Source organism: Rhinolophus sinicus, linkage group LG02 (assembly GCF_036562045.2).
Source record: "Rhinolophus sinicus isolate RSC01 linkage group LG02, ASM3656204v1, whole genome shotgun sequence".
Lineage (NCBI taxonomy): Eukaryota > Metazoa > Chordata > Mammalia > Chiroptera > Rhinolophidae > Rhinolophus > Rhinolophus sinicus.
The window spans coordinates 72,962,811-72,974,733 of NC_133752.1; the positions used below are offsets into that span (position 1 = coordinate 72,962,811).

An 11,923-nucleotide genomic window follows, 5' to 3' on the forward strand; every position below is an offset into this window, starting at 1 on the left:
ACTAATGATGTAAAGTATACATGCATTATTTTCTAGCTCTATATACTGAAAGGGCCTGAAATCACATCCTAGTAACAAAGTGAACACAATGCCCATGCCCAGATCTTGGTTTATAAACACCACTCCCTACCAAAATGGAAACAGGGCTAGTTGGAGATAATAACCTATCCAAATCTGGGCAGGGAAGCACAAGGTGAACATCTTGTACCAGAAAACAAAGAAGTGCTCAAAGACTCATAGAGCAACATGTCAAAAAAAAACAAAGTTTCAAAAAGACACCCAAATGAGCATGCTCAACTGGGACAATCTGACTCTCAAAACGAATCAAGACAAGAATGGATTATAATGCAGTTATAAAGAATCCATGAGTAGTTTTTAAAAATGGATGCAGGTTCTTTACAGAATGCCAGCTTGTATATAAAATTCCATGTAGAAGGAATGATAGAATTAAAAAGTCAACATTTGATAATCATTAGTGTGGATGATAAAGCAGTTAAGTAAGAATTGTTGAAAAACAAGTTAGTTTTACAAACCGTCATCTTACATATTACTTATTAATTGGAAAGGGGGAAGGTACCTTTACAATGGAGAGTGTTGGCCAACTGTGATCAAACTTAGCATAACCAATAGGACAAAATGACACTGTATGTCTCCTGATATAATTATAACGCAAAGGGAACTAACTACACAATACCACTTATGCAGCAGTATACGTGCCCAAAGAAGTTCAACCTGGATCTAAGCAAAAGGAAATGAGACAAAAACAGATTATAGAACTCCTATAAGACAAATGCTTCAAAAATGTCATGTCATGAACAACCTTCCCTGCCCCCCCCCAAAAAAATGGTGACATGATAAAAAGAGACATGATAAATGCATGTAATCCTACACTGGAACCCAACTTTTAAAAAATTCATTTTTAGGGCAACTGGGAGAATTTTATTATGGATAGTATAACAGGTATCTTTGTATCAATGTTAAATTTCTTGTGTGATACAATTATAATTGTGATACAGTAGGAAAATGTCATTATTTCAGGAATGCTAAAGCATTCGGAGATGGAATCTTATGTCTTCAAGTGACTCTCAAACAAAAAGGTATGTTATGTCTGCCGGTGTTGTGTGTGTGTGTGTGTGTGTGTGTGTGTGTGTGTGTAGAGACAAAAGCAAGCAAGAGTGAGAACTGTTTTATCTGAGCAAAAGGTATGGGTGTTAAAGGTAGTTTTTTCCACCTTTTCTAAAATGCTTCCAAAAGTCGAGATAGCAGGATAGAAAAATTTCATCATTATAATCAGCCAGTAATACTTTCCAGTAAAAATTCAAATATAAGAAAGAGTTCTGAGATCAAATCATGCCTCTCCCATAATTTTTCCATAACTAGCACATAAAAAAATTTCTACATATTTTTCTTAGTTTTTAAAATAAATTTTACAAATCTAGTAAATTAGCTGCAAATATACACTGTTGTTTTTGAGATTAAATGTTTTTCAAGTTTACAAGTATACCACAAAGCGTACACTTGGTATACTCTGACTTGGCATGAGAGCTCCTGTGGTAGGTGAAAGATGCTACAAATTGTTTCCAACTTCTTAACCATTGAGAAGTAGGGTCAATTTTTCTCCCCATGAATGTTGGCTGGGCTATGACTACTTTAACCAGTAGAGTAAGTTAGAAGTGACACTATCAATTCTGAACTAAGCCTTCATAAGTATTGGCAACTTCCTCATGTTGTCTTAGAGCCCTGAGTCCAACTACACTGTTGGAGAGACCATGTGAAGTAGCCTAAGACTACCACACACACAGGGAAGAGGGCCCAGCTGAGTCCAGTCTTTCAGCTGTTCCTACCAAGGCTCCAAGTGTTTGAGAAGCCAGTTGAACCTAGCTAGACCAGTCTAGTCACCAGTTGAATACCACTGAGTGAGCCCAGTAAGCAATGTGGAGCAGAATAATCAAGTCAAGCCCTGCTCGAATTCCTGATCCACAAAAACTATGAGATAATAAGGAAAGTTGCTCACAGCAGCCCAAATGTGGAAGCAAGCCAGGTATGAACGGATAAACAAAAGACATTACATACATACAATGGAATATCATCCAGCCTTAAAAAGAAAGTAAATTCTAACTCGCACTATAATACAGATGAACCTTAAAGACATTAGGCTAAGTGAAATAAGCCAGTCACAAAAGGACAAACATTGCACGATTCCACTTACAGAGTAGTAAAATTCATAGACAGAAAGTAGAATGGTGGTTGCCTGGGCTGGGGTAACTGGAGAATAATAATTGTTTAAAGGGTACAAAGTTTTAGGTGGGGAATATGAAAAGTTCTGGAGGTGTGGATGGTGGTGATGGTTACGCAACAATGTGAATGTACTTACTGGCACAGAATTAAACAATTAAAAATGATAAATGATTAAGATGGTAAAATTTTATGATATATATAATATATATATACATATATATTATATTATATGTATATATATATTATATATATATGTTACCACAAAAACAATTTGCTGTTTTAAACCACTGGATTTGGGGGACAGTTTGTTACAAAGCAACTGATAACCACAATAGTTCCTCTATGCAAATGGAAATCTAAAATAAGAACTGTGCTGCACTAAGTATTACTTTACAAGCACATACTGGTTATATTTTAGGACTTAATTTTAAAAAATCTTGCACCTCCACTTAATTTTTTAATTTCTTGGCAGAATCTTCTGCATTAATACAAATATTAAAATATACAAGCAAAATTTACTTGAAATTACACACTGAATTTCCCACAAAATTAGCATACTATGTGGCAATTGGGGATAAATAAAAATCATTTATGGAAGTGAAAATAATTAAGACCAAACTAAGTATTTCTGGGGTCCACCTGGAGGGAAGGAAAGGGAAAGAATTCATGGTCTTCCTGCCCCTAATCTATTTCTCCCTTCTCCTAACCTAGGTTTGATGAGAAAAGGGGGATGCCCTACCTTAAATCAAGCCCACCATATCCTAATTCCTACTAAACTACCAAACAGACCAGACTATAGAACGCAAAAGTAAGAATGTGGGGAAGAGGGAGAATGGTTGATACAAAGAGAAAGATTACAGAAAAACACACACACACACAAAACACACAGAAGTAAAACCTGGTGAGAGAAAATAGGGGACATTTTCAGAACAATAAAACTCTATTATTTCATCTTTTTTAATTCTTAGCACTAAGGTAGTAATTATTATGATTTGATTCTGAGACAGAATAAATATAGCAGATTTGGGTGTGGAGTTGTAGCAAGAGAACTTTCTGGGGCACTGAGCTCTGAGACCAGGTAATAATAAATGGACATAATAAATTTCACCCTGTCCATCCTTCCCTCTAAAAACCAACGCGGGGAGCCATGCTAGTGTGACTGTGAGGCAGCTGCATCTCTCTCACCAGGATCTCACCATCTTGGACGTTACCAGGTTGAATCCACTCTCACACAAAGTAATCAGCAGACAAACCACAAATAACATAGGTACAATTGGTCATGTCGCTCATGGAAAATCTAGTTGTAAAAAAGCTATTTCTGGAATTTATACTGTCAGGTTCAAAAATGAATTGGAAAGAAATATTCCAATCAAGCTTGGATACACTAATGCCAACGTTTATAAACTCGATGGTGCAAGTTGTCCTCGGCCAGAAAGTTACAGATCCTACGGAAGTAATATACCTGATGAGTTTCCTACAGACATCCCAGGGACCAAAGGGAACTTCAAATTAGTCAGACGTTTCCTTTGTTGACATTCCTGGCCACGATACTTTGATGGCTACTATATTGAACGGTGCAGCAGTGATGGATGCAGCTCGCCTGTTGATATCTGGTAATTAATCTTGTCCTCAACCTTAGACTTCTGAACACCTGGCTGCCATAGAAATTATGAAGTTGAAACATATTTTGATTCTACAAAATAAAATTGATTCGGTAAAAGAATGTCAGGCTAAATAAAGAACAGTATGAACAGATCCCTGCATTTGTGTAAGGTACAGTAGCAGAAGGAACTATTATTCAATTTCCGCACAGCTGAAATACAATATTGAAGTTGTCTGGGAGTATATCCTAAAGAAAATTCTAGTACCTCTAAGAGACTTTGCTTCAGAACCCCGATTTATTGTTATTAGGTCCTCTGATGTCAACAAACCTGGTTGATGGTTGATGACCTTAAAGGCTGGTGGCAGTATTTTAAAAGAAGTATTAAAGGTAGGCCGGAGATAGAAGTCAGACCTGATATTGTTTCCAAAGATAGTGGAAGAAAACTTATGTGTAAACCAATCTTTTCCAAAATTGTATCACTTTTTGCACAATAAAATGATTTTCAATATGCTGCTTCAGGGGGTCTTAGTGGAGATGGAACAAAAAATGATCCCACTATGTGCACAGGGAAAGAGACAAAAAAAGCAGCAAAGAATGAAGTGCTGCTGGTGAACACAGGATCCCTGTCGACAGAAAGAAGAGTTAGCGCAGTTAAGGTCGATTTGGGCAAAATAGACCTCACTAATCTTGTGGGTGCAGAAGTAGGAGAAAAAATTTCCCGTAGTCAAAGAGTTGAAAAACACTGGCTTTTAATTGGGTCAGATAAGAAGAGTAACCACGAAGCCAACAGAAGATGACTGAAGAATATCAGTTAAAAAATACATTTGGATGAAGTCAGGTTTCTTTTAACAACCTAGGGGTGTAATTTCAAAGCAATACTGGGGAATACATTTCACAGCTCATTACCTTAGAAGCTGTAAGGTTATTATCATTTTTTCGTGAAGAAAATTTAATCTCTACTACTAGAATAAATAATACGATCTACAATAAATGTCAAAATTGGCATATTGATGGATTTAATCCACATTTAGCAGAAAAGGAACATTGCTAAACAGTGTCAAATGTGTACATCAATTCAAGTTTAAAATGAAACTGCTGTTACAACCAGTCTTTGCCATATATCACTGGACCTATTTGAAATAAAGTTTTTATTTTTCAAAAATTAATATAAAATAAAAACCAAGGCTTATCAAGGTCTTCCCATCTCCAAAATAGCACTAAAGGAAGGAACAAAAATGTGTGTGGCACATAGCTCTGTAGTAATACACAATCTGGGAAAGACTGCGTATTCACAAACTGCAGGCAGAATCATTTAATGGAATTTTGTATGAACTGTTTATATATGTATTTTCAATGTGTTATAAAACTTATCAGACATGACGTCTGCATTAGTTTCAGAACCCGTAACTATACAGGAGGAAGGCTATTTGTGAACTATAGAATTTGTGTTTTTTTTTTGGGGGGGGGAAGGGAACAGGACTTTGTTGGGAACAGTGTGTACTTCCAGGACTTTTTCCAAGTCAAGTTGTTGTCCTTTCAATCTTAGTTGTGGAGGGCGCAGCTCAGCTCCAGGTCCAGTTGCCATTGTTAGTTGCAGGGGGTGCAGCCCACCATCCCTTTCAGGAGTTGAACCAGCAACCTTGTGGTTGAGAGCCCACACTCCAACTAACTGAGCCATCAGGCACTGGCCCACATGGGAATCGAACCAGCAGCCTTTGGCATTAGGAGCATGGAGCTCCAACCCCCTGAGCCACTGGGCCAGCCCCTTAACTATAGATCTTGACGCTTAATGTAACATTGGTAAACTGTCTACTGTCTTTCCAAACAGCTAACTGACTTCTGTATGTCTCTTAATATTTCTGTCAATTAATATATAATTGTAATTTATGTAAGTAAGAAAACTGTTAATAACAATTTTCAGCTTTCTATGACTAGGGTTGGTCACAACCTCTGCAGACCCAGTTTTTTCACCTGGAAAATTAGAACAAAACCAAATAACTTCTAAACTACCTTTTAGTTCTAAAATTCTAAATATGTATGCTATCATCACTGGTATTCAATCTCAGGTAAGGTACTTAGTTGCAATTCAAAATATTTTCAAATTATCCTTCATTTTCAAAAATAAAAATATTTCTCTAATTCAATATTAATACAAAATATTCATTTGTTCCTTCAACTAATATTTGTTGAGTACCTAATTATGTGTCAGGCATTAAACTTGGCCCTGGGAAGATACAAAAGTAAATAAACAATGACATGGTATCCACATTCAGGAAGCTTACAGAGAAGTTGGGGAGACAAACTAAACATATGCATAAGTTTAATATCACAACTATAATAAGTGATATGAAAGAATTAAAAGAGTACATAAGGGAAAATCTAAGAGACTTCCCTTAAGAAGAACAAATGAATGACAAATGAACAGAGAGGAATGGTACATACTGGCTACATAATATGGAAATCTGTCAAGGCAGAAATAAACATGGCATGTTCAAGAAACTGACAGAAGACCAGTGTGATTGGACATAAAAATATTTACAGTAGTTTCTTAGAAACAGAAATTAAAACCTCTAATATGAAAGTTTATCTTAGCTCTTCAAAGATATACTCTAAGAATTATTTTCAAGGAAGTTTCAAAGCATCAAGGAAGCTTCAAAGCATCATGAGTTTCTCTCTAATGTTAAAAACAAAACAAAACAAAACAAAACCCCAAAAAACGCTGTCCTGTATCTCCTCCCTGCAAAAGACCAAAGTAACCCTCATTGATTTGCTTCTCTTTTCATTTTACTGTTTTCAACTGCATAATAAAAATCACAACTGCTTAGTTCTACTTTGATTCCTTAGAAGAAGGCTTTAAGAATAAAAATAAATATGATGCTATTGCCCTGGCTCTGCCACTAACCTGCCCTATGACTGATCTTGGTAAATGTTCATTGGCAACTTTGGGCCTCACCTTTATCATCTATCAAATAAGGAGTTTCAGAATGTCTTTTAAGATCCTTCTAACTCTAAAATTATGGTTCTATTCTAAAAATGCTTGTTCCATTCTTTAAACTGATGGGAATTAGACCAAATACCTCTGAATTCCATTAATCAAGATTTTACTTGCCTTTAAACCCTCTTTGTATTTATACAACTGTTGAACATTGTTGCCATGTTATAATAAACTACTAAATGTATAAAATTTGCCCAGAACTACGGGTCGAATAAACACAAATTATCAAAAATACAGTTAAAATTGCTTAAAAATCTACACTTCAACGGTGACAGTAATACTTTAACAGGGACCCCTAAAAAATCAAAGTAGTACTAAGTCAAAATAGACTTAGAAAGGCAGGAAGGAGGAAGGCAAAATCTTAAGAATTCTTGAGAATAGCAAAATTTTAACAGCAGGACATTTAAATTGGTTAATATATATGACAATGTCAACTTACAAAAGAATTCATAACAAATGGATATTCTAACCCAATGCTCATTCTAGACTTGGTTCTATGTCCATTTATGATTGACAGCATTTCTGATATTTAATTTACTTTCAAGTGGAAAATGTATATATAGTTGTAACTTTTTTTAAACCAGCTTATCCATCACTAGAATTCAAGGTTTCAATATCTTTAATATGGTAACAATAAAAAAGATCCATAAATTTTTTACTTAACAGCTTTTAATTTCATAATTTTTCAGCATCTCAAAACACTCAATATAACATTAAGAAGCATCAATTAAGCACCTCACTTCATGTAAAATCTTTAGTACCAAGATTTTAATGAAAGGTTTGTCCTATTCCTTCCAAAGAGGCAATAAATAAATAGATCTTAAACTAAACTACAAGAATATTTTAAATATTCACAAGCACTCACGACACTGTGAACATTTACTAGGCACACTATACTAAGCTCCAAGAGCAAAGGGGCAACATCATTCCCTAAAAATACATTTTCACCAAGTTGCTCAAGGTAGAAACACTGTCAACAATGTTTCTTCCTTCACCTCCCACCAAGTCTGATTCTAACTTTGAATTGTCTCTTAGATCATCCTCTATCTCTTTATTCCCACAATCATAGACCTACATCAAGATTTCAGCATCTTTCCTCTAGACTATTATTAACAGTTCCTAGCTGGACTCCCTCCTTCCAGCCTTTCCCTGCTCCAACCTAACTCCAACTGTGACAACCAAATGTTTTCAGCACTGGCAAATATCCTTTGGGAGTCAAAGATGCCCCAGTTGAGGAGCACTGTATCAAGTTAATCCTTAACAAGAATGCATTTATTTTTTATTTTTTTAAACTTTTATTTTAAGTGGGTTTTTCCAGGACCCATCAGCTCCAAGTCAAGTAGTTGTTTCAATCTAGTTGTGAAGGGCACAGCTCACAGTGGCCCGTGTGGGTATCGAACCTGCAACCTTGGTAAAAGCACGTACTCTAACCAACTGAGCTAACCAGCTGCACCCAAGAATGCATTTATTTTTTTTAAGGCTGTGGCCACAATCTATGTCCATGCAACAGAAAGCAAAAAATTGACCAACATAACACTGAAATTTACAACCTTGACCTAATAAACTAAATAAGTTGACTCCTTATAAAAAGAGCCGTCATACTCTCTTTTAAAACCGTTTGGAACATATGGACCTAAAACATCATCTTATTTTAAGCGTGAAATTTGAAGTCAGTACCTTCTGTCAAAGTCTAACCATACTATAGACACATTTAAGTTTCTGGACATTAGAAAATTGTGACAATTTAAAGACTACCTTTTGTGCTTAAATCAAGTCTCCTCAGATGATGAAAACAGGACTTCCTAGGCAAATTATTACCTACATTTAAGGTTGCAAACTACTTTGAACATAAATATTTTCATAAATATTTCTACAAAAATTTTTTAAAAGCTGAATTCTGCTTGAAAAACAGTAAGATTAACACACACACACACACACACACACACACACACACACACCCTTCTAATTTCCCATAATGGTTATGTCCCCACAGAACTTATTATTCAAAGATACAGCCAAGCCAGAACAATACTTTTCAGAGAGGGTAAAAGAGAAGGCGATAAAATATCTAAAAAAAAAAAAAAAAAAGGCCTGGTAGGTGAAATTCTAAAGGCCAGGCCTCATAGTGGAGTAATACCACAGGAGACAGCACCTCCTACCACACCCGTCTGAAGTGTGGACATTCTGTCCAGACGCTTACCTTCAGCCGTTTGATCATTTCGTCGGTGGTGATCTTGTCGGTGATCTCCTTTACCCCCGGAGGGTAAGCAATCTTCCCGTCTGCACTCACGACGCCACAGAGGGCAGTTGCAGGCTTGGGCTGCGCGGTGGAGAAGTCCATCCTGGGGGACAACTTTTCTTTCACAGTCCTCTACCGGCCTCTATCGGTCAGAAAACAAAAGTTCAGCGGGAAAGGGGCGACTTTGTAACCTCTTTTTTCATTTCAAAAAATCTCTAATCTGCAAAGGGCCCTTTCTCCCGGAAGGCCGGGGATTCGGCGGCGGCCCCGCCACCCGCACCTTCCCGGGGTATGGAGCCTAGCGGCTTCCCTACACACGCGGGCCCGGCTAGCCCCGGGCCCATGGGGCTCTCTGGCACCAGGCGCTGCGGCCGCGGGAAGCGCAGAGCAGCGCCAGGAGTTTCCCATTCCGCCTTTCACAATGAAATCCACCCCCAAGCACCGAGGTCCGAAGTTTGGCGGCCTGGGGAGTCCGGCGAGACCCACAAGCCCCCCGCTCCGTCAGAGAGAAGCCCCGAGTCTCCGCCGGGCCGGTCCCCTCGGGGAAAGGAGACACGAGGCCTATAGTGCTCGGCTTAGGCCGCAAAACTAGGGATCAGACCGGACCCACACGCACCCGCGGCTCCCGAGAACGAATGCCCTTGCCGGGCCGAGCTTCGGGACCCCGGGCGCCCCCGCCACGCTCCCGCCCCTCCCCTGTCCCGCTCCCCCACCCCTACGGGAGGGGAAAACAAGCCACCCTCCTCCCCAAACCCCACGCCAGGAAGCGGCTGACGCGGCTCCGCACTTCACATTTTGTTCCTTCAACTTCGGCTAAGGGACCCCAGCGGCTTCTCTCGCCCCCGGCGACTCGGTGCCGTCCCGCGCCGCCGAGGCCTTACCGGCACCTCCGGGCAGCCCCGCCGAGCTTCGGTCCCGCGCCCCCCCGCCTCCGATCTCCCCTTCCGTCCCCTCCCTCCACCAGCCGAGGGCGGGAGCCGAGCTGCCGCCGCCACCGCCTTTACCTCCTCCTCCTCATGCGGACAGAAGGTGCATCGAACGCCCGGGCCTCTGTCAGGTGGTTGCGCCGCCGCCCCTCGTCGGGCTGCACACAAAGCGGCTCCGCCGGTCCCGCCGCCGCCGCCGCCGCCCGCCCCGGAGCGGCGCTGGGGCTGGCGGTGCCGAGGAGGAGCAGCCGCCGCGGGGGGAGACGCGGGGCTAGTGTGTGCTGGGCGGGGAGACACTGCCGCTCTCCGTCTGGCTGAGGAAGAGCAGCCTCGGCGGAGGCTCCTCCGGGAGCGTGTGCGCTCGAGTCCCCCCGGGTCCCCGCGGCCCGCCTCCTCGCACCTCGCGCCGGCCGGGTCCGCCGACCCGGACCCGGACGCCCCTAGCAGCGGCGCGCGCCCCGCCGTCCGTGCCCCAGGGAGCCGACGCCTCGCGTACCCACCGGCCGGTCACGCGAGCGGTGCGAGAGCACGCGAGAGCAGGGCGCGCGCCTCGCTCCCGCCCCTTCCTCCGCCGGCCGTGCCTCCGCCTCCCTCGGGCCCGAGGCTGCCGCGCGTGGGGCAGACAGCGCCGCCACCCGGTTGGCGCCAAGACCTGCCGCGCCGAGCGCTGCGGGGAGGACGAGACCCAAAAGGCGAGCAGAGGCGGCGGAAAGCGAACCCGGTCCCGGAGGCCCTGTGAGGGTACTCAGGATACTGTACCTTAAGCCGCGGAAATGAGTTCATGACTTTTGGGAGTTATCCTGAAGGACGTGGACGGAACTGGTTGAAAGATGGTTAATTACTCGATGAAAATGGACTGATTTCCTCCCTAGGGACAGAAGATCTGCAGACGGAGGAAAAGTTTTGCGACATGGCACAACGTGGGCCGCTTATTCTTGTTCTTTCTGACAACCACCGGAGTTAGCCCTCTCCTCTTTAGATTTCTAGAATCAATATTTTGAAAGCTGCAAAATACAAAAATAGCAGAGTCGAGGGGTTCTCAAAGAATGGTCTGAAACGTAAGTTCCTGGGCTCCATCCACTCCCAAACCATGGGACCCAGAAATAAGAATATTTACAAATTAGCTAGATGGTTCTTGTGAATATGGAAGAACTCATTTTAAAAAGAAGTGTTTTAGATATACCGAAGAATAACTTTTTCTTTCATCTAGAGGAAAGCCCAATGTAGTGGGTTTGAGCAGTTTAATGTAAAAAGTTGAGCAAGTGAACCTCAGAAGCACATTGGTGCTTCAGAAGACGAACTTAAAAAAACACACCAAAAAACCCACAATAGTATGAAATAGCATTCAGCTCTTGAAACTGACTACTATCACAAGTTTAAAATGATATGCGATTATTTATTTAAATTATTCTTGATGGGTATCCCTTGGTCTTTTCCACATCCTTTCCTTGATCTTAAAAATATTAGAGGTACTGCACTCACGAATTGTTTTTCAGGTATTACACAAGGGAGATTCCAATCGCTTGGAATCTAACGTGCCACAGTTGCTGATTTACTAGAACTCTGCCTAAAAGTCTGTGCTTTGTTCTTCAGCAGTTAGAGTAGCAGGCAGAATCCATTCAAGAGTGTCTCTTTAGGCTCTCCCTCTCGCAGTGTTTTTTTATCTGTCACATTTAAATACCTAAAGCGTGATTGATGCTTTTCATTTTCATTCTTGCTCTAAGTAATTTTACCCATTATTAAATGGAATTTTGTATATGCCCATAAATTTTAATTTTATTCTATTTATTATTTTGTTAATATTGTTTGACTTTATGAACTCAAAAGATAGTAGGCCCTAAGGATTACAGCACATAAACTTATATATTCTATAATTCAGGAATTCTAAAATTCCTGTTTTTACTTCCTTTCTTAAGCATTTC

General features: G+C 40.8%; 1 protein-coding gene and 1 pseudogene across 2 annotated transcripts in view; one reads left to right on the forward strand and one right to left on the reverse strand.

Moving 5' to 3' along the window:
- Window positions 1-10,510, reverse strand: part of PDS5A (PDS5 cohesin associated factor A) — a 111,197-nt gene extending 100,687 nt beyond the window's left edge. The window contains exons 1-2 of one of the 2 annotated variants that reach the window (XM_019751955.2): window positions 10,080-10,510; window positions 9,037-9,217 (exon numbers count right to left, since the gene is read on the reverse strand). In XM_019751955.2, the coding sequence (XP_019607514.1) occupies window positions 9,037-9,177 (141 nt within the window). In that variant the 5' untranslated portion in view covers window positions 9,178-9,217; window positions 10,080-10,510. Of the gene's footprint in view, window positions 1-9,036; window positions 9,218-9,862; window positions 10,003-10,079 lie in introns of those variants that run through there. The other variant, XM_019751956.2, reaches the window with a different exon arrangement.
- Window positions 3,340-4,704, forward strand: LOC141568509 (eukaryotic translation initiation factor 2 subunit 3 pseudogene; annotated as a pseudogene).
- Window positions 10,511-11,923: the final 1,413 nt, after the last annotated feature.